This window comes from Staurois parvus, unplaced genomic scaffold (genome assembly GCF_062004578.1).
Source record: "Staurois parvus isolate SC_StPar_1 unplaced genomic scaffold, SC_StPar_1.0 ptg000081l, whole genome shotgun sequence".
In the NCBI taxonomy this organism is placed as follows: domain Eukaryota; kingdom Metazoa; phylum Chordata; class Amphibia; order Anura; family Ranidae; genus Staurois; species Staurois parvus.
In genome coordinates, this window is record NW_028317877.1 from 4,274,245 (window position 1) to 4,298,689 (window position 24,445).

The 24,445-nt window shown below is 38.1% G+C and overlaps 1 protein-coding gene across 2 annotated transcripts in view; it reads right to left on the minus strand.

Annotated features, from left to right (window-relative positions):
- Nucleotides 1-24,445, minus strand: part of SYNJ2 (synaptojanin 2) — a 186,122-nt gene that overhangs the window by 95,288 nt on the left and 66,389 nt on the right. For both annotated transcript variants that reach the window (XM_089669736.1, XM_089669735.1), the window contains 2 exons: nucleotides 13,196-13,469; nucleotides 8,220-8,445 (listed from right to left, as the gene is read on the minus strand). In XM_089669736.1, the coding sequence (XP_089525862.1) occupies nucleotides 8,220-8,445; nucleotides 13,196-13,469 (500 nt within the window). The remainder of the gene's footprint in view (nucleotides 1-8,219; nucleotides 8,446-13,195; nucleotides 13,470-24,445) is intronic.

The following is a 24,445-nucleotide window of genomic DNA, read 5'->3' on the forward strand; positions in this document are numbered from 1 at the left end:
TGTTTTTAAAAAGCACTGAAAATAATCCAATAGTGATAGAGAGAGGGGGATGCAACCAGGCACATGCACATCGTCTTTCGGGTTGTGGGTCTGCTTTAATGTGGAACTTTAGCCAGAAAATCAAGTCCTTCTAGATCACTTCAGGCTGGCCCCTTTTGCAGGTATAGCTATGTAAAACATTAAAAATAAGTGGCTTTACGGTTTAAAATCCAATAATACACTGGGGTTTGTGACAGACCGCCTGTCACCCCCGATCAGGTGATTCCATCAGAGAACTGCTTCCTCGCCACTGGGACACAGTGCCAAGGTATTATAGCTGGGCATCGCGCCCAAGACTAGAAGAGACTAGCTTAGGTGCAAAAACTGGAACTGCTTTATTGAACAGAAATACAGGTTTTTATACACTTCAGAAATAGGGGCAGTCCCCACATGAATAATAAAACTAATATTACACATTGGGTTTAACATCCCGTACTGATTAGATAAGAGGTTGATCACATTATCCTAAACAGTGCAAATGGTAAACAGTTCAGCCAACAGCTACCAGTAATCTAATTAATGGTAAGCAAATCAACAGCTAGCAGCCAACATGTAACAGTGATCTAATTAACAGTAAGCTAATCAACAGCCAAACACCCAGACAAGCCAGGGAGCCTACCCCAGACAGTCTGGCACCTCCAACCCTGAATACAAAAAGTACATTACACATGTTGTCTTTCAGGTTTTTGCTTTCACTTGTATAATCTGTCCACCATAAGACAACACTCATACAATATTCAAACAGTCTGAAAATGTGAAATTAAGTTATCTTCTTGAGGGGGACTGTTGATAAATATTTCTGTCTCAAGTTGAAGATCTTCTCCAACACAGTCTGCAAGAGGGCCCCATATTTCCTCTGGCCATTAACCTGTACAAGGTTAACACTACACCCTTCCATCCACATCAGAAGGGAAGCTGTATTGTCTTTATTCAGAGAATTAACCCAAGCCTCTCTCTCAGCGTTCATCACATTGTCCATCATTGGAGAATGCTCTACTCTCTCCATGGGCCTTAATCAGTGGATAGTAGGCTAGCCCCTAGTCTTCTCCAAAAGCCCCTGTCCTGGTTGAGTTTTTCACAGGTTTGATTTACTAAAGGCAAATATACTGTGCACTGCAAGAGCAGTTGCTCCAGAGCTCAGTAAATGAGATAGGGCTTCACTTTGCAAAAAATACCCAATCACACACATGGAAAATAAAAAAACAGCATTTTTCCTTGCACGATTGGATGATAGAAATCAGCAGAGCTTCCTCTCAGATACAGAGCAACTCTAGTGCACTGTATATTTGACTTTAGTAAATCAACCTCACTGTCTCTCCCTGTTCTGCACATGCTCGGTTGCCTTCTATTTTTTTGGTACTGCACCGAAATTGTAGCGTTCAATCTGCTGACAACCTTAAGATTTACTTCTGCTCAGGGGCTCTGTGCATCAGCAAAATGGCAGTCTCCATTCAGAAGAAACAGGAGCAATGCTGGTGGCAATTTACAGCATGCACTAGTTATGCTAGCATAGTTATTATTGTTGAATATAAATTCCTTGCTAAAGAACACTATATTTTTATAAGTTTTTTTTATAACTTTTTTTATAAGTTATGGGTAAAGTTCCACTTTAAAGCAGTATACAGGAAGTCCTTAAAAAACAGTGTAAATGTAACATTTATATGTGTAGGCAAAAGTTACCAAGATACCGATATATAGCATACTAATGCTGGTAAAGTTCTGCTTTAAGTAACACAACAAAGTTTTTTGCACATTTTTTTTTGTTCATTATGGTTGGGGGGAAATAAGATCCCACACAGATCCTCATATGAGACTCCACTTGGCGTGACTCCCTAAAATTAGCATTTGCTACTCTAGTTAGGTTTCCTGCACGTATGCTACACCAGTGGCATAATCATCTATAATCCTCAGGGAGAGGCAATTATGCCAAAGGAGGCTTGGCTTCCAGACAATGCTGAAAAAAATTGGCCGAGTAATAATAGGGACTGCCATTATCAGCTGCCTACTGAAAACACTGGTTGCTTGACTGTTTTGTGCTTCACAAGCTTGCCAGAAATGAAAGGGAAAACTCACAATTCCTTAGCTTTACACTTGTTCTGGATCAGTGACTTGGTATTGTAACCAAACTATCAGCCTGACAACCAGGCAACTAGCATTTTCAGAAGAAAAGGTCAGCTACATATTGATCACATACCAGGTTTTTGCTTATTGCAATGCACCATTCTTTTCTATATAAATGTTCTGTCAGGGCTGGGCTCCTGCTACTTAATGAGCAGCTCTTTTCTTTCAGTGCTCAAAAGCTACTCAGCTGTCAATTAATTACCAGCTACTCATGGTCTCCACAGTGACACACCTAGATACCATTACCTGCCTCATTAGTCCAGCCTACAGCCAGTCTTTTTGCTTGTAAGTCAGGCACTGATATCGGATGAGAAGGCCTGACTTGCAGTCTCTGCTCTAATTCATCCCAAAGGTGTTCTACAGGGTTGAGGTCAGGCCAGTCGAGTTCCTCCACCCCAAACTCGCTCATCCATGTCTTTATGGACCTTGCTTTGTGCACTGGTGTGCAGTCATGTTGGAACAGGAAAGGGCCATCCCCAAACTGTTTCCAAAAGTTGAGAGCATGGTCTCTGTAGGGTCCAGGTATCACCTCATGCTACCAGTAGTGACACTGACCCTAGCCAAATGCAAAACTAGTGAAAAACAGTCAGAAAAGAGGAGGAGAAGGGAAAAATGTCAGTGGCCTCCACCTGTAAAACCATTCCTGTTTTGGGGTTCGTCTCACTGTTGCCCATCTAGTGCACCTGTTGTTAATTTCATTATCACCAAAGCAGCTGAAACTGATTAACAAACCCCTCTGCTACTTAACTGACCAGATCAATATCCCAGGAGTTTATTTGACTTGCTATACTCTGATTAAAAGTGTTCCTTTAATTTTTTGAGAAGTGTATATACTACGGCAGGTCAGCACCTGCTGGCAAAATCACGTGCACGTACGTCATTTTCTCTGCTTGGCCTCAGGGGGGTGCAGTGTCCATAGGACACAGCAGAATACGGATCCTGGTACTCTGGGCCCGGTAATCATGTGATCACTATATGATCACAATGTCAACAAAGCTGTTATGAAGCAAACAGTGTGTAAAAAAAAAAATCCCTTATCACCCCCTCAGAGTAGTACAGTGTTACTATGCTGACACAGAACTACTCTGATGAAAGTATGTAAAAAAACAAATAGTAAAAAAATTAAAAAAAAATTTTACAAAATGAAAAAAAAAAGTCAATCGTTTTTATTTTGAATACTATCACCAGTCAGTGTCCCTGATCACCCCCACATCAGTCATGATGATGCTGTACTGCACTGGTGACAGTATGTAAAAAACAATAGTCAATGTCTTCATTTCCAAAAAAATTGTGACAAAAAATTACAACTAAAAAACTTTCCATGCGACTTCCTAAATGCCTCAGACTGTCTACTTTCCAAAAAGGGGTCATTTGGGGGGAATTTGTTCTGTCCTAGTGTTTTAGGGCCTCAAGAAACAAGTTAGGCTGTCAAAACATCAGGACCAGAACATATACAGTGGGGATCGAAAGTTTGGGCACCCCAGCTAAAAATTTGTATTAATGTGCATAAAGAAGCCAAGGAAAGATGGAAAAATCTCCAAAAGGTATCAAATTACAGATTAGACATTGTTATAATATGTCAACAAAAGTTAAATTTTATTTCCATCATTTACACTTTCAAAATAACAGAAAACAAAAAAATGGCGTCTGCAAAAGTTTGGGCACCCTGCAGAATTTATAGCATGCACTGCCCCCTTTGCAAAGCTGAGACCTGCCAGTGTCATGGATTGTTCTCAATCATCGTCTGGGAAGACCAGGTGATGTCAATCTCAAAGGTTTTAAATGCCCAGACTCATCTGACCTTGCCCCAACAATCAGCACCATGGGTTCTTCTAAGCAGTTGTCTAGAAAACTGAAACTGAAAATAGTTGACGCTCACAAAGCTGGAGAAGGCTATAAGAAGATAGCAAAGCGTTTTCAGATGTCAATATCCTCTGTTCGGAATGTAATTAAGAAATGGCAGTCATCAGGAACAGTGGAAGTTAAAGCAAGATCTGGAAGACCAAGAAAAATATCAGACAGAACAGCTCGCAGGATTGTGAGAAAAACAATTCAAAACCCACGTTTGACTGCACGATCCCTCCAGAAAGATCTGGCAGACACTGGAGTTGTGGTACACTATTCCACTATAAAGAGATACTTGTACAAATATGGTCTTCATGGAAGAGTCATCAGAAGAAAACCTCTTCTACGTCCTCACCACAAAAATCATCGTTTGAACTTTGCAAATGAACATATAGACAAGCCTGATGCATTTTGGAAACAAGTTCTGTGGACCGATGAGGTTAAAATTGAACTTTTTGGCCGGAATGAGCAAAGGTACGTTTGGAGAAGAAGGGGCACAGAATTTAATGAAAAGAACCTCTGTCCAACTGTTAAGCATGGGGTTGGATCAATCATGCTTTGGGGTTGTGTTGCAGCCAGTGGCACAGGGAACATCTCACGAGTAGAAGAAAAAATGGATTCAGAAAATTTCAGCAAATTTTGGATGGTAACTTGATGCCATCTGTGAAAAAGCTGAAGTTAAAGAGAGGACGGCTTCTACAAATGGATAATGATCCTAAACACACCTCGAAATCCACAGGGGATTACATCAAGAGGCGTAAACTGAAGGTTTTGCCATGGCCTTCACAATCTCCTGACCTCAACATAATTGAAAATCTATGGATAGACCTTAAAAGAGCAGTGCGTGACAGACAGCCCTGAAATCTCAAAGAACTGGAAGACTTTGTAAGGAAGAATGGGCAAAGATACCTCAAACAAGAATTGAAAGACTCTTGGCTGGCTACAAAAAGCGTTTACAAGCTGTGATACTTGCCAAAGGGGGCAGTACAAGATATTAACTCTGCAGGGTGCCCAAACTTTTGCAGACGCCATTTTTTTGTTTTCTATTATTTTGAAAGTGTAAATGATGGAAATAAAATCAAACTTTTGTTGACATATTATAAGAATGTCTAATCTGTAATTTGATGCCTTTTGGAGATTTTTCCATCTTTCCTTGGCTTCTTTATGCACATTAATACAGATTTTTAGCTGGGGTGCCCAAACTTTCGATCCCCACTGTATATACTATATATACCATAGTTTGTAGACACTATAACTTTCACACAAACCAATTAATATACAATTATTGGGATTTTATTACCAAAGACATTTAGCCTAAATGTATGAAAAAAATTGATTTTATTGGATATGCTTTATGACAGAAAGTAGAAAACATTGTTTCTTTCAAAATGTTTGGTCTTTTTTCATTTATATTGCAAAAAAAAAAAACCCCAGTGGTGATTTTTGTGTGAAAAAAAATTATAAAAATGTAATTTGTGTACAATATTGCATGACTGCACAATTGCCAGTTAATGTAGCACAGTGCTAACTAGCAAAAGATGCCCAGGTCATGAAGGGGGTAAAACCTTTCGGCGCATAAGTGTAATCTACATTTTAAAATAACAGGGTTTCTGCTTGCAAATAATTAGCTAATTAAACTTAATACAGCTTCATCTTATTCATGTTTCTAAGTGAACTGCTACCTCTTTAATAAGCCCTGGTTAACACTAGTGCAACTTGAGTCGCACAGAATCGCATGATAACATTTCTCGGTCTTTTTTCATGGGAAATCACATTATTTTCAGTGTTGCCCATCCTAATCAATGCCACTCAGCACAGCATGATTTTTAGCTGCAATGTATTTAGGTAGGAGATCACCAAAAAAATGACTACAATGTTCAGAGGCTGAATGCTTACCCCAATTACCCTTTACATTGCAACTTTTTCTGAGACTCTAAAAAATGCTCATGTTTTCTCTCAACAATCTTTTTGTCGAATTCATTTTGTAAGTAAAAGCTTTGCTTTTTCTTAGTAAAGCTATGTGACTTTTGACACTATCTTGGTTATTTTCTTTTTCCTCCATTGCCACTTAAGTATCTGAGCAGACAGGTTGTCAGCTATTTGTGTTCAAGTATTTTACTGAAACCTGAAATGCGTTATTATATGTAGCATTGCAGCTATGAGTCTGCTTGGGAAGCAATCTGTAGGAGTATTGCAGACGGACATTATTGATTCTAGTAATAAAGGTTACTGTTTGTGCGCATAATAAGTTATGAACTGTATGTGTAACAATGGCGAAAGATAACTAAAAGACAACACGATTCAAAATTTGACTGTAGAAACGTTATATATAATATACAGATATAATATACAGAGGGAAAAATATATAAGCACAAACCGCACAAATCTGAAGAAAAACTGTCTCTATACTGCAGGTAATTCTTTTTTCTTTTTTTTTTTTAATTAAATCATACATTTATTCCTAATTATTAAATGATGATCCAGAAATCAGAATAGTACAAATTTGATAATCTCACAACCACTACACAACAGTTTGTAATATTTTTGCAGTAGATGTAAACCCTATCAGCCCATTCACACACATCTGCTCTGATGCATTGTGGTAATGCATGCATGTTATATTGTGCATAACCATGAGTTGCCTTAAGGCAGCCTATTCATTTTGAATGGGCTGCCAATGAGTCAGCAATATATGGACCGGAATCACCATAGATTGTGGTGTGTTGCACAGCTGCATAGGGATACCATTTAAAATTAATGGCAAGACAAAGCAATGCACCAGCACACATTGACGGACAGTGTTGGTGCATTGTGGTACTATTCATTACATCAAAGCAAAGGTGTGGCCCTATCCAGACAACATTTAGTTTAATAACGCTTTATCAAAAACAACATCCAAGGATTTTTCGATAAAATACTTTTGTTCACATTGGTCACATCTAAGTGCTGCTGAACTACTGCAGGCTCCTTACAAGGCCTTCCTATCTATATACATGTATTGCAATAATGGTTGTATAGCATTTCTCTTGGTGGGATCCCTGATGCTGACCACAATGGGCCATGTCTGCCTAAACCTGTAGCTTAGGTATCCATATTTATGCATGGTTACATTGGTCCAACCAAAGGTAGTAGGCAAACATCATACCTGGAAGATCCCTGTGGGAGCTGGAAATCACTGTAGTAATATAGTGAAATTGATCACCGCTAGCTTTTGGGTCCCATGCTGAGCAGCTGCCCTACTGCTTGGCGAACACAGGAGGTTGGTCACTTAGCATGGGTGCATGAGAGAAGTGTTTGCATCTTCTAAGGCCCCTTTCACGTGGGCGTCCGTATGTCCATTTTTCATCTGTCCATTTACAGACATCTGTTTACATCCATTAATGTCTGCATCTGTTAAACATCTGTTTTTGTGAATGGAAGAATACCCTATTTTCTTCTGTAAAAAAACCCCAGAATGGATGAAAAATGGATGTAAATGGACAAAACTGATGCAAACAGACTTATGATCCCTTTTTCATTGATAAAGGATGTAAAAAAAATGCATGTAAACTGATGCAAAATGATGAAAAACTGACAAAACCTGAAGTGACCTGATGAAAAACTGATGTGAACTGATCCGTTTTTTCTTGGAAAAAAACATGACTGAACAGATTAAAAAAAACGGAACGCCCATGTGGAAGGTCCCTTAGTGAATCAGTTCATTTTCTGATTGGTCATGATAGAGTTTGTGGCATCAAAACTCTACCTCTCCACTGCATCCAAATCAGAGAACGCTTTGCATTCGCTGAGAGGATGCAAACTGTCCTCTAAATGGTGCCTGAGCGAAGCAACCAACCTCAGGGCAGCTGCTCAGTATGGGACCCAGAAGCTAGTGGCGATCACTACAGTAGCGGTGTCTACTACTGTGATTTCCAGCTTCCACAGGGATCTTCCAGGTATGACACATGCATACTTACTATTAGTCCAAGCTGCACCAATGTAACTATGTAAACATATGCATACCTGGAATTCAGCTTTAAGGGTGTGTTGAACCAGCCACTTGTAGTCTTCATTGACCCATGTTAAAAAGTGACAGGAGTGGATGACAGAATACCACAAAGAAAACAAAATGAACACTAGTCCATTCCACTGTGCTGGATTTAAAAAAGAAAATCTGTATTGACCAGCACAATGATTCCATATCACTAAATGTGAATAGAGAAAGTAAACATTACCTGCTCGGTTTCAACAAAGTTAGAAACATGTCCATCATCATCTACTCCACGGATGTGGAATCTGGCACCAGCACGTACACTGCTGATACGGGATATAAGGCAAGCTTTGGCTTTCCGATGAGAGGCATAGACAGTACGGATTTCTACCCCACCACAAATGACCTTCAACAACCAGTCAGAGCAGCTGACCTGATAGTGTTTTAAAGGCACGTGCAACAATCTGTTCCTGCAAACACAAATAAATGCATCAGCTGCATTGGATCACAGGCTTCACAAGAGAATAATAACACAAAGTAAACAGTAATTGATTTTTGTTCGATTTTCACTTACACCCTTGAGATGGAAGCTAGATGTTGAATTTCAAATGTGCTAATGTGTAAAATTATAAAGACATTATTATGAATATTTAATATAAGCAGAATAAGATCAAAGTCATGTATTTATGTGGGTTTAACCACTTTATCTGTCCTGTTGGCACACCCACAAGGTCTTAAGCTCAGTGGCAGTGTCCACATAGCTGTTTGCCCAACCACTTTTATACCGATCTTGCCTGTGCACTCTTGCTGCTTCTCCCTTCATTACAGCTGGTACTAAAATCAGTAATGGCAACATCCTGGGAGATCATTAACATCACTCACTCCGTCACATTAAAGTGCTCATGTCTACAAACTGGCTGCTAGTTTTGGGAATTGTGAAAGGTTACATCCTCCCCTAACCTGAAAGCCCTGGGTAGCGGTGCTGGCTGCAACAGAGAGGTGGCTGGGTAGTGTCCCTGGCTGTGATAGAGGAAGAAATGACATGGAAGTTGGTTGAACAAAAAAAAAACAATGATCAGATTTCCCCCTATTCACACATTTAATGTGGATAGGGGAATCTCTCCCGCTGTGCTATTGTGTTCTCATGGCAAGCAGCTTTCCCCACCATCAGAATACAATAATCAGGGCTACTGGCAATAGCCAGCGGTACTGATCAATCAATAAAAACTTGACTGGCTTGTTGTACAGAAGACGTTCGGTAGATTGACTTCTGTACAATCAGGGTGCCAATACATGTATCGAAATTCATCTGGTCCCTGCTGAACCGACTGAATTTCTATCCATGTATGGCTGACTTAAGAAACATACCCTTTCCATTACCATCTCATGCTATGGAGCAGACAGAATGTTATTGTCCAAGTCTGAACACACACTTTATAATTTAAAGTCAATGCCTGAGGAATAAATACCATGTAGTACATATATACAAATACATACACATTTCTTCATGTTTTATTTCTCTTAAAGCTATGCTATCTTTTATTTTTTATTTATTTGCTTTTTTTTGGCCAGACATTCACATTGAAGTAGTCCTGTCATTGAAGAAATACCAAACAGTCATTGCTGAACTCCTGAAAACGCTAGACCTGGATCAAATGTGCAAATTAAAAAAAGTCAGAAATCTAACAACATACAATCATGTGAAAAAAGTAAGTGCACTCAATGGAAATGGCTTTTCAACATATTTGAGCATGCAAACATTAGATCCTTATTTAAACAGTGCCTACAAATAAAATAAAAAAAGGAGATTTACTTGATTAAAGATACAAATACAATTTTGAATCATTTATTCAACAAAAAGATCAGTAGATAAAAAGTGCACTGTGAAAAAAGTACATATACCCTTGTATTCAAAATTTTGTATTGCCTCCTCGAACAGAAATGGCCTCTTGTAGGCGTATTGCTTAACTGCCCACCAGTCTCTGACATCGACAGAAATTTTTTTACCACTCTTCATTGCAAAAGTCTGTTTGTAGGTTTCCTTGCATAAACTACCAATTTCAACCATTTTTCTGAGGGCCTTAGAGAGCACTTTTTATCTTGGAATGATTAATTCACACACACTAAAGAGAACACCATACCCTAGAAATCTGAGGTTTAAAAAGGCAAGAACCACTAGCACACTCCCTTAGGAAATTCCAATCATTGCCATGTAATCTGGAACACCTAAATCTAAATTTACAGATTTGAAGTGGTGGTAAATTTGGGGGTGAGCTTTCCACATGACAAATCTGCATTTTCAATTATTTAGATTAGTAGAATGAATATACCATGTCAATTGTATGTGTCATTTGTTCAAGTATATCACCTTTATCTGTTTAAAAGAAGATCTAATGTTTGCCTGTTCAAATATTTTGAATAAGGTCGCCAATTTCCATGGAGTATATTTACTTTTTCACATGACTGTATTTATTCTGGGCCACTGACTTAATCGGAGTCAGTCTCTAGTCAGTGAGTACTGAAGCAACAGGGTCAACATTTTAGACATACAACTAGAATTTTAAGAAATGCATGTGCATGATGTTGCAGTAACCTGGACAGACAGGCTTTCTTACTAATAAACTCAATGATCAAAAAGCTTAAGGCTGCATTCACACTTGAGTGATCTGTAGCTTGAAGCTCCAAGCTCCAAAAACGCTCAAACTTAAAAAAAATCAATTGTTCTTTATGGTGCCCGTTCACACCAGATCACGTGAACAGGCACCATAGAGAACAATGGATTTTTATGATCATTTTTGGAGCTTCAAGCTACAAATCGTTCAAGTGTGAATGCAGCCTAAGAAGACAGCATGCGCCACAAGCTCTTCAATTAGCTCTAATTGTTGCCTCACCAGTCCCTGTGACAGCTCATGTCAGAGCCAAGGTGTTTCATGAATAGGAAGAAGAAGGAAAATAATCTTACTAAGAATATTTCTCCTGAAGAGAATATGTGTAGTAATTATAGTCTGAGATTGACAATCATTAGCAATTTAAGATTATCCTCTTTTTATTAAATTGACAACGCTACATTATATGCACTGGAATAAGCAGTTTATCTTACGTTACTAAGTATTTAAGAATCATCATCTTTTTGGTTAAGCCTTAATTTTTTTTATGCATAAAACCGTAGTACTCAGAGTTTTCAAGTATGCAAGATAAATCCCCTTGAAAATGTAAAAACTGTACAGAAACCATTGACATTCACAGGCTTTGTGTTTTAAGCCAATAATAAATACTCAGCGGGAGAAGATAAAGGAACATAGATTGTAAGCTGTAACGAGCAGGGCCCTCTGTTTCCTCTTGTACCAAATTGTATTGTAACTGTAATGTCCACCTTCATTTTGTAAAGCGCTGTGCATACTGTTGGCGCTATAAAAAACCTATATAATAATAATGTATAATAATAGTTGTAACCTGTATCTTTTTAACATCAGTTTGAACAAGTCTCCCTAAATACATGACTTTGGATCTGATGGTATCTGTTTACACACACCAACACAAGTGAAACCAGACTAGGAAAGAGATACGTGATTAGTCATTAATGAGTAACATCCAGATTTACTTACAGTACATCTGTTTAAATGTGTAGCAGCGTATTTCCATCCAGGTATTCAATATTTTATGCCACTTTCTTAAGCTTTCTGTAAAGTCTGTGCAGTGGAAACTTTAAAGGAAAACTAGATTCTTTTTAAGGATGTTTGCTTAGATATACATAGAAATATATAAAGTAGAATATATAAAGTTCCACTTGCCTACCGGGCACCTATACCCCCTTCGTGCCCAGGCCAATTTTCAGCTTTCAGCGCTGTTGCACTTTGAATGACAATTGTGCGCTCAAGCAACATTTTTCAAATTTTTTTCACACAAATGGAGCTTTCTTTTGGTGCTATTTAATCGCAGCTGCGTGTTTTATTTTTTGCACTATAAACAAAAAAATCAGCATGACGGGGGAGGGCAATTACTGGAACCGATCCCCTGTATGGCTCTCTCTGCACCAGCTGAAAGCTGGCTTAATCTCTCCTGCAGAAAGAGATATACAGGAAACAGTTCCAGTACTCCCCCCATGCACCCGTCACCCTCCCTGTGCACCATGCATTTCCCCCTACTGCCCATGCCCCCCTGTATGCTCTCAGCTTCCCTCCTCTCCTTTCCACAGGCAACTGCAAGCTCACAGTAGAATCGTTCAATGGGGGAATTGCCAGTAAATATGTCACATTTACCAGCCCTTCTTTCCTGGATGAACACGAGTGATCAGTACTGATCACGCACTGTGTTCATTCATGACCAAAGCATAGTAAACTGTTTTTTTTTATAGGAGGGGCTGTCAGGTTGGCTCTATGGGGCAGCCCTGCATACAGTGCATTTTATTGATACACTTTGTAATTTGCTACAGTACCAGAGTTGGGCTTTAAAGTCTAGCAAGCCTTTAAAACAAATAAGTACCACCCTACTATGCCTTACTACTAGCGTATCCTTGTGATGGGTGGCCTTAATAGCCAATAGTAAAAAGCATGAGGAGTAGCCAAAGTCATACACCAGTAATTTGGTTGGTATTTTGCCTTACAAGGTGCCCATCATAGCCAACGTGCCTGAATCGGGAGATGCCTGAAAACCATTGTAATTGGTGTCTTACTACATGCACCACCAAAGGTGCACTTTAAAGGTAGGTGTCAGCAATGTATCTGCTATGTTATATTCTTTGTACTATTAAAAGGAAACTGCTGTTGGATCACTGCCTGCACATTGACACTTGACTAGCCATTATAAAACAGGAAATATGGGAGATATAAATCAGGATCCAACAATCTTATAGGAAGTTTCAGTCCAAAATGCAGACAATGAGGCTTCTAGTAAATAGCACAATGCTTTATTAAATTTGTGCTGTGATGTAGCAACCTAATGAAATACATTAACGTGATTTTAAAGGTTCATTAAAAAAAAAAAAGTCATACTTACTTGCTCTGTGCATTGGTTCTGCACAACGCAGCCCCAGTACTCTTCTTCTCAGGTCCCCCGCCAGTGCTCCTGGCTCCTCCCCCTTGACCAGTGCCCCCCAATAGCATGTCCATGTACATATATTTTTGAAAATTCCATGTAGGGTCAAGAAGACCTCCCGGCACAGATGTAAGGAAAAATTGAAATACCTATTCTGGTACAATAGTCGATAAAAACAATACCTACCAGAAGAACCAGTTACCAGGCTCGCAGCCACTGTCATCAGCTTGTTTCTGAGCCCGAACAGTAAGGTCAAAGTTGGATCCTGCATTTGGCCATGAGAAATAAAACATCCCTGAATTCAAAAACTTCCTAAGTGCCGTCACTCGTTCCTCCTCTTTGGTGTCTTCTTGAAGTGGGCAGAAGTCAATAGCAGTGATTTTGTAAACTTCAGCATCTAAAATTTTTCCCACAGAGGTGCATCCACTTACTAAGACAAGAAAGTGCAAATAAGAGTTCCCTAGAAGAAACACAAAGACAACAATATATGAGTAAATGCAACTGTGAAAACATAAATGAATCACATTTTCTATTAACAGCTTTTTTTTTCTTTTACGGTTGTTGCTAGTATGGTGTTACTAGACTTTACTATGTTCACCTTATGTTACATTTTCCTTTTTGCTACGGGCATAGAGAAACATGCAATCACTTTTTATAACTAGGGCTGGTCATACACTCTTATATTTCTCTTGTTCAGACCCATTCTATCAATACCCCATTCACCCTAAACAGTGTGGATGGACAATTCTCCTGCTGCTGGTACTCATGGTTGTCAGAATATCCAAACAGTGGCTGCAGCTGACTATTCACCAACAATTTTCTGCCTGGCTCCTTTGATTTTCAGATTAAATTATGTCAGGTGTAAAAGGTGCCAACACGGCCATTCATGCCTTGAGTTCATCTAGCTCATTAGCAGATGGCCGAAAATTTGCTCCTTGTATAGCCAGCTTAATCCATCATGTTACTCAGGAGAGGTAGTGGAGGTCAAGGAGATCATGAGATCCATCACACCCAACACTACTATAGCACAATGGTTTGTAGAGCATAATAGAGCCAACCATGGTTGTAGTTGGGAAGCAATTTCGGACCTGAAATTCTACAAATGGTTAATATATTACTTGGGGACAATGTAGAATTACAGAAAGCAAGACATTCAAATTTTTATCTTAACTTCTTAATGCCATAAACAATATTGATTTCTGCACGGCTGCACTCTTTGATTTCTGGTGTATATAATTTGTTACTTCATTCATAATTCACACAGCCATATATCATAAAAAAGCAGGAAAGAAAGTTAGACACACTGATCAGATTTTCTTCTTTTTTTGCATTAAAAAAGTGGAAAAAAAGCGAATGACCATTAAATTCTATAGAGCTCTTTACACTGGTCAGTTGAGGGTCCGTCGCATATTTCAAAGTCCTGCTTGCTGCGTTTTTTGTGCAGGTTTGCTGCAATAAAAAAAAAAAAACAAAAATGCACCTCACCATTGAAATGAATGGAAAACGCATCTGAAGTCACTAGTTATTTTACTTAAACAGGAATTGTTATGACAAGTTGTCATGTTAAATGCCTTAAAATAAAATGTATTTGACCTCATTTTTAATGTTAAATGCAGCCATGATGCTAGAATACTCCTGCACCCTACTAGACAGTGATGGATAGGGTGGGAGGGACTTTTCCATCACCATAGGAAGGACCTATCAAGCTCCACCCACCACAGGTTGACTGCCGAATACTAGAGGAGTGGGTGGATACCAGACCAGTCACCCTGCACAAGGAGAGAGCACAGCAGTGACAGGTCTTTATTACAGGAAGCTCCAGCACAAAGGCAAAGTTTTACACTGGATTACTGAAGATCTGGTAGAAATACACAAAGCACATTGAGACTCAAGTAAGATTACACATGTCTATTTTGTTTATACAATAATTGGTTATCCTAGATATCAGCCTTTGTCAAAATAATGACCTCTTTGTTCCTCGATGCTCTCTGGAATTAGAATATATGGTCAGTAGGTGGTATAAAACGACATGAATGTTAAAGAAGCTAAACCCCACAATTAATCCTACTTGTTGGAGGTGCCAGGAGGACACTGGAAACCATACAAATAGAAGGTATTTTGGGTGCTTATTTGTTCCCATTACGGAATCTTGTGAAATTATTTATTATAACCTGAACTGGTTATGCTTAATCATGATATAGTACATACTGGCCTCACTAAATATAATTTAAAATACAACTACATTTTCCAACAAAGGACCCAAGATAACACTCTCCTTCCCACGGCTTCCTGAGCACCATTATAGTATTCTTTACATACCGCTAAAAATTATTTGAGCCTTACTTCACCGTTGTTCAAAAATACACATTAATTTATATCTATGAAATATGGAGCAACTGAAACTAGTTTGTCCCAAAGAAGACATTAGAAATTCTGAAAGGGCCCTCTGCATACTGGTATATATTCTTTCAAGCAGACTCTGCAATAAATAGGGATATTTGGTTCACACATATTGCAATACATGTACAAGTTGGCCAACAACGTCAAAGTAATCCCTCTATGGCCAGTCCTACTCTGCTCTGCCTGCGCAAATGCCACTGTGGGCACAAAGCCAACATAAGGGAAAAAGACAAAGTGGGGAGAGCTAGCAGGTTTAGGTCTGGCTACTGACCCACAATACAAAAAACAAGATATACCTGTGCTCAAATCCCAATAGCTAGTACATGCATTTACCCATCAGGTGCTAAAGGGGACCTGATGGATAAATGCATGTACTAGCTATTGGGATTTGAGCACAGGTATATCTTGTTTGAGGCAAAGAAGACATGTCCCACTTACCAACCTTAATCTTGGAGTCGGATTTAGGAAAAAACAAAAAACTTGAAAACAATAGGAAACATGCCACTAAATTATTAGGATTTTCATTTTATAAGATATAATTACTTAAAAGTTATGAAGACTGGCTTAATAACCATGTTCAGAGGTAGACTGAAATTGAGTCACGAACCATCTAGAGAACAGTTAACCAGATGTTTAAAATGCAAATTAATTAAATACTTGTGAGCCACTAGAAGTTTTCTTACTGGTGAAGCAATTAATTCCGTGTTTAAAAATGAATAATATTAACTAATGAATAAAGTGAACCACTAATAAATCAATTAACGTGCTTAATTAGATATTTAGATCGCCAGGTACTTTTTACACCCTCTCCAGGTGTATGGATGCTAAATTCATATATCTATATTGTACCGCGCTCCAAACACTCTAAATAAATAATAAATAAATATTGTGTATCACCGATAAATCAATAATAATCTATAACCATAATGCTTAAATCCATAATTGCATAATACTTAAATCCATGATTGAAGTGAATCAAAAAATACTATTAAAATTTATAAATCAGTGCATAAAAAACTGCGTGCATAAAAAACTAATGAAGACTGAAAAAAGAAGAATGAAAAAATAAAATAAAAATATAAAAAATGAAAAAATATAAAAAAATATAAAAAATAAAATGCAATAAACTGGAAGAAAATATATATAGGTGAATAATAATTCAGTTCATACGAATTGAGATGGTGATGTGGTTCAATCTAATCTGCGTAGTAAGTCAATGTTCATAACATGAACCTCTCTCTCCTTCCTCCTCTCCTTTCTCCTCAGTACAGCTTTTCTCAATAAGGACTTTCTCCTCTAGCTGCTTGACTTATTCCTCCATAACCGATACATACAGAGAGAAGGGAAAAAGAGACATAGTGTCTTATCCTGGGTAACAAAATGTTTAATGAGCTTCTGATCTCCCACTCACATGGTATCAGCAAAAGTAGCGCTTTGTGTAAATAAATCAAATCCTCCTGCAAACAGCCCTGCAGGTGTGTGTGTGTTCACTCGCTATACTCGCCGTTCCTCTGTGGATGCGTGATGATGTCACCGCCCCTCCCCTACGCGTTACGCTACAGGGACTCGTAGCTTCCTCTGGGGGATGTAGTTTCACATGTCATCCTGCACCGAGGTTATATATATCCTACCGACGCCATTTTTGCTGTGATTTAAGCGTTCTTGGTGCCCCCTCCATATTATAGGAGTCCAAATTGTACCTTAATGTTAACAATAATATATATATATACATAGTGCGCCTCTTCATCCTCCGGCTGCATATCGAATGCTTCCACACACACCTTCACAATTAGGATTACAATTTCCTACTTATACATCGCCATAAAAATAATGATAATCATTGCTAATTTAACCACAATTTACATACTAAATCTCCATATTAAACAATTAAATTCATTTATATACATTTTTAATAAAAATAACCATAAAATAAATTTATCAATAACTAATTTATTAAAAATATGCTAAAAATTAAAATAAAAATACAAATAAAAAAAAATATATAAGAATAAGAATGAAAAATATATAAAAAAAAAAAAAAAAATATATAAAAATAAAAAATAAAAAATAAAAATAAAAAATATTAGAATTAAAATTAAACTAGAAATAAAAATAAAAATACAAATAAAAAATTTTTATTTTTATTTTTATTTTTATTTGTATTTTTTATTTTTTATTTTTATTTGTATTTTTATTTTTATTTATTTATTTTTTTTTTATATATTTTTCATTCTTATTCTTATATATTTTTTTTTATTTTTATTTTTATTTTAATTTTTAGCATATTTTTAATAAATTAGTTATTGATAAATTTATTTTATGGTTATTTTTATTAAAAATGTATATAAATGAATTTAAATGTTTAATATGGAGATTTAGTATGTAAATTGTGGTTAAATTAGCAATGATTATCATTATTTTTATGGCGATGTATAAGTAGGAAATTGTAATCCTAATTGTGAAAGGTGTGTGTGGAAGCATTCGATATGCAGCCGGAGGATGAAGAGGCGCACTATGTATATATATATTATTGTTAACATTAAGGTACAATTTGGACTCCTATAATATGGAGGGGGCACCAAGAACGCTTAAATCACAGCAAAAATGGCGTCGGTAGGATATATATAACCTCGGTGCAGGATGACATGTGAAACTACATCCCCCAGAGGAAGCTACGAGTCCCTGTAGCGTAACGCGTAGGGGAGGGGCGGTGACGTCATCACGCATCCACAGAGGAACGGCGAGTATAGCGAGTGAACACACACACACCTGCAGGGCTGTTTGCAGGAGGATTTGATTTATTTACACAAAGCGCTACTTTTGCTGATACCATGTGAGTGGGAGATCAGAAGCTCATTAAACATTTTGTTACCCAGGATAAGACACTATGTCTCTTTTTCCCTTCTCTCTGTATGTATCGGTTATGGAGGAATAAGTCAAGCAGCTAGAGGAGAAAGTCCTTATTGAGAAAAGCTGTACTGAGGAGAAAGGAGAGGAGGAAGGAGAGAGAGGTTCATGTTATGAACATTGACTTACTACGCAGATTAGATTGAACCACATCACCATCTCAATTCGTATGAACTGAATTATTATTCACCTATATATATTTTCTTCCAGTTTATTGCATTTTATTTTTTATATTTTTTTATATTTTTTCATTTTTTATATTTTTATTTTATTTTTTCATTCTTCTTTTTTCAGTCTTCATTAGTTTTTTATGCACGCAGTTTTTTATGCACTGATTTATAAATATTAATAGTATTTTTTGATTCACTTCAATCATGGATTTAAGTATTATGCAATTATGGATTTAAGCATTATGGTTATAGATTATTATTGATTTATCGGTGATACACAATATTTATTTATTATTTATTTAGAGTGTTTGGAGCGCGGTACAATATAGATATATGAAATTAACCAGATGTTTAAATATCCCTACTAAACCTGCCAACTCAGGAAGTACCTTTTCTAAGAATAGATTTATGGTATTCAACTTGTCATTAACCCTTCATATTAGGCAGAATCACTACTTCAAAACAACCAAATTAAAATACAGCACCAAAGAAGGTAGCAGCAGAAAGGGCCTCAGCTACTGGGCAAGCAATCAATCCATGGCTGTGTTCTGTATGAGACATTAATGCTCATCGGACGAGGAGTCAATAGAGTATTTATGCAACTATACCAAGAACACACTTTTCTTCAAATACTTGGCACCTATATTTTACAGATCTATAACATTATAAACCTACATTCTATAATGGTGAATTGCCCCTACAGTGTACCAACCCACATACTGATATGAACACCTGACTAACCTAGACTCCTTTCCAAAGTCCAAATGAATATCAGATCGACTTCCATTTACGCCTGGAACAATATCCATTTGCATGACCTAAATATTTATAATCTGAAAGAATTTCAGGCACACTATTATGTTCCTGCCTTTCTGAAAAAAAAAAAAAAAAACACAGATCACAAGACTCTTGATACATGTCCAAGAGATTACGTATACTACTCAGACCCAAGTCAGACAGCCATTTAGTTACAAGAGATGTTACACTATTTTTACTCTCCTACCAACTAACACATTCAGATATCTTCCACTTGCTTGAGCAAATCCTAAATATAATATCCAAAGACGTCTTCTGGACATGTACAATTATTTATTCCCCATTTTCCCATGTGCAAGACCTGCTGTCCAACACACCATCCTATATATCCTACATACAGTATATACAGTACTTTCTTACTTTTATTTTTACTTTTTCTGACTTCTAAAAAAGAAAACATGGCTTCAATCTCCACTCATCGCCCCCAGTCAAGGTTGGGACAAAGGCTGGCTGAGAGAGCCCGTCTCTTCTCTGGTGCATTGCAACGCCCTTCCAAAAGATGCCACAAATGGAAAATGTAACTTTTATACCAAACAAGTTCATCGCGCTTCCCTGTCTGTAGCCATGCCAGCTTGGGCTTGTCTACTTTTATTTTTCCACTGTGTAAATCAGCCTCACTAGCCCTTCCCCAACATCATCACACCTGCAGCACACACATTGGTCTTTTCCTGGCGAGATCACACCTCCAGCACACACACATTGTCTTTTCCCGATATCCCTTCCCCAGAATACTCTCCAGTCTTTAGTCTACAGTCCCACCACACTTTTCATATTACAAGACTGTCTATGTCCTTGCCACGAACACTGCACACTGAGCTCAGACATCCAGGGGTTGATATACTAAAGGCAAAAAAAGGCTTTTCACTTTGCAAACAATTTTCATTTGGCAAGGGAATTTTTCCATGGTGTGGTGAATGTGGTGAAAATCCACCTTGCAAATAATATTCCAATCAAATGCAAGGAAAAAAACCCAAATTTTTAACTTGCTCTTACTTGGATGAGAGAATTCAGCAGAACTTCATGCCATTCGGTAATATCGGTAATTTCTTGCAAAGTGAAAATAAATCTGCAGCCATACCCCTTACCCCATTGCAGAAGTAAAATTTCTCATTACGTAGTATAGGATGGACATTGGTCTCTCATCTGTATCTCAGATATACTACCCCAAATCCATTTTAAATGATCACCGACACAAAAGCCTTGCCCCATTGCCCACGTCACCCATTAACTCTCATGCACTCCACAATCTTGTTCATACATACACTGCTCAAAAAAATTAAAGGAACACTTTGAAAACACATTAGATCTCAATGGGGAAATATATCATGCTGGATATCTATACTGATATGGACTGGGTAATGTGTTAGGAACGTAAGGATGCCCCATTGTTTGATGGAAATGAAATTTATCAACCTACAGAGGACCAAATTTAAAGACACCCAGAAAATCAAAGTGAAAAAATTATGCAGCAGGCTAGTCCATTTTGCTGAAATTTCATTGCAGAAACTTAAAAAGGTACTCAGCAGTTTGTATGGCCCCCAAGTGCTTGTATGCATGTCTGACAATGTCAGGGCATGCTCCAAATGAGATGACGAATGGTGTCCTGGAGTACTCCCTCCCAGATCTGGACCAGGGCATCACTGAGCTCCTGGACAGTCTGAGGTGCAACCTGGTGGCGTCAGATGGATCGAAACATGATATCCCAGAGGTGTTCTATTGGATTTAGGTCAGGTGAATGTGGGGGACATTCAATGGTATCAATTCATTCATGCTCCAGGAACTACCTGCATACTCTCGCCACATGAGGCCGGGCATTGTCGTGCACCAGGAGGATCCCAGGACCCACTGCACCAGTGTAGGGTCTGACAATGGGTTCAAGGATTTCATCCTGATACCTAATGGCAGTCAGGGTGCTGCTTTCTAGCCTGTAGAGGTCTGTGTGTCCCTCCATGGATGCCTCCCCAGACCATCACTGACCCACTACCAAAAACGGTCATGCTGAACGACGTTACAGGCATCATAATGTTCTCCAGACCCTTTCATATCTGTCACATGTGCTCAGGGTGAACCTGCTCTCATCTGTGAAAAGCACAGGGTGCCAGTGGCGGACCTGCTAATTCTAGTATTCATTGACAAATGCCAATTGAGCTCTGTGGTGCCAGGCATTGAGCACAGGGCCCACTAGAGGACGTCGGGCCCTCAGGCCACCCTCATGAAGTCTGTTTCTGATTGTTTGGTCAGAGACATTCACACCAGTGTCCTGTTGGAGGTAATTTTGAAGGGCTCTGGCAGTGCTCATCCTATCCTGTTCCTCCTTGCACAAAGGAGCAGATACCGGTCCTGCTGATGGGTTAAGGACCTTGTACGGCCCTGTCCAGCTCTTCTAGAGTAACTACCTACTTCCTGGAATCTCTTACATGCTCTTGAGACTGTACTGGGTGACACAGCAAACCTTCTGGCAATGGCACGTATTGATGTGCCATCCTCGAGGAGTTGGACTGCCTGTGCAACTTCTGTAGGGTCCAAGTATGACCTCATGCTACCAGGTAGGGGGAAAAAAATGCCAGTGGCCTCCACCTGTAAAACCATTCCTGTTTTGGGGGTTGTCTCATTGTTGCCCATTTAGTTCACTAGTGGTTAATTTCATTAACACCAAAGAAGCGGAAACTGATTAACAACCTCCTCTGCAACTTAACTGACCAGATCAATATCCCAGGAGTTTAACTGACTTGATGCTATTCTCTGATTAAAAAGTGTTCCTTTATTTTTGAGCAGTGTACTTGTCTGTAGATACTGCCCACTGCCACACCCTCCTTCCTCCTCCTGCACATACTGCTTGCTGTCATATCCTCTATACGCCTCCTACTTATACTGCTCCCTAAGATATCATCTGCACGACTCTCCTGCACATACTGCCCTTTGTCATACTCCTCTAGTTCATATACTGCACCTGTCATAATATCCACACTCTTCTCCTGCACAATTACCCTATGACATTCTCCCACTCCTCTCCTGTACACTGCACATACTGTCTGCTGACAACCCCTGCCCAACCTTCCCTCCTGCCCCTACTGCCTGCGGTCAAATGCTAAATACTACTTTCCTGCACATACTGCTCACTGTCTTATCCTTCACCTCCTACCTGCTAAGGCACCACTTTGGAATTGTTTGTTTTATCCTCTACCTTCCCTGTTCTGGAATCCTTTTCCTTTTTTCTTCTAATTAGGTTATTATCTCCAGTAATAGCTTCTTACTATTTTCTAACCCACTTTCCATCCTCTTCATCACTAATATATATACATGGAAGTAAACTCCAGTATCTTCTTGTTCAACTACCACCTGTCAAAACAAATGCTTTGGTTGGATTTTTGAGTGTATATGAATCACAAGTTCTAATGGCTTATTGCAGCTATATGAAATATATTTTGTTCTTTTTCATTAATTCTGAAGAAGCGAATAGTCACAAAACATGCTGAGGTGGATTAAACCATCTAGGACCTTTCATATAGCTGCAATAAGCCATTAGAACTTGTATATATATATATATATATATATATATACACAAGTATATATAACACAGCTGGTACTGTGGACACCTAAGTGATAAACTGTGCCACATCCTATTTGTGACCCAATATGTAATTCAAAGAAGAAAATTGACTTTTTAGACCCAAATACAACAAACTGTATAACATTTAAATGCTTTAAAAAAAATTGATTAGCACCAGTGAGAAGTATACAAAGTATATGCTTTGGATTCCTTTTCCAAAGGTTGTCTAGGCCCCCCCAACCTCTGATGTTGATGGTAATGCATACGATACTGTATAATGCCATTTACAATTTTGCATGGTCGGGAATTGCCACAATCCTAGATGGTTTAATCCAGCTCAGCATGTTTCGTGACTATTCGCTTCTTCAGAATAAATGAAAAGAACAAAATATGTGTATATATATATATATATATATATATATCTCTATCTATATCAGACCAGAAGGCATGCAGCATATGTCACTTTAACACATGGTTTCATTATTCCACTTACACAGTAAAAAAGTAGGAGTGGCTGAGACAGGTGGGAAGGAAGACTGTATGCAAGATAGTGGATCCCATATGTGGAAGCGAGGGCCCATCTAAAGGCGACAACCAAGTGGGCATTACTAGGTCTGTGAGATGTTAGAAAAACTAAGGCTAGAAGACTATATCTAAAAACCAGGATATATCAATTGCTCATATTGTGGAGTCCATTTATAGTTATATTATTAATTCACTATAAAAAGTAATGAATGGCAACCAAGCTATATCTATAAAAAGAAGAAAACATTATTGAACATGACAAACTGGAATTGTAAAAAAACGAAAGATGGTCCATGACCCACTAAAAGAGTGTCACATTTTTGTCTAATCAAAGTATCTCTCCATTAACTAAAATTTCATATAAGCTTTAACATGTTGATTATTTTACATAATTTTAAAAGTTGTTTTTGACTGCAGCTTTCATTAAAAGTCTATCTTGTGATCCTGCCATGAAGGTCCTTATTCAGGCACTTTCTGAAAAAGGTCTCTCAGTTAACCTCCCTAGCGGTCTGATTATGTCTATATTTCTGTGCTCAAAGCGGTACATTTTTTTGCATGGAAATATGTATTTTTTTTATTGTAGGCCTGTAATTTTTAGGAATAACTCACTGAAATCTGTCCGAACAAGAGTCTAGTAAACATCCCGGGTAGGATAAAATGTGAAACACGAAATCATAAATTATAATTTAATAATCATAAAAAATAATAATATAATAATAATACATTTAATTCAATAATATAATCAAACCAAAAATACTGAAATTTGAAATATAGCGCCAAGTTCGCACATCACTGAGCAAAGTTGCAAAATCGTTTTCAGTGTCTGATGACGAATTTCCCCACAAATCATTATCACTCAATTCTGCAAGTGGTTCTAATTTACTATCGCTGTTCTCTAGCTGGTCTAAAACCGCTTTTGACCTAAAGAGACGCTTTTTGGACGCCATGGACGTTTCTCAGTTTCCAGGCAGAAAGAACAGACAAAATGCAGGCAGGGCACAGGACAAAGCACTAGGGACAAAATGTATGTGAAATGGTTTGATACAGTAATGTTGTACTATGTTATTT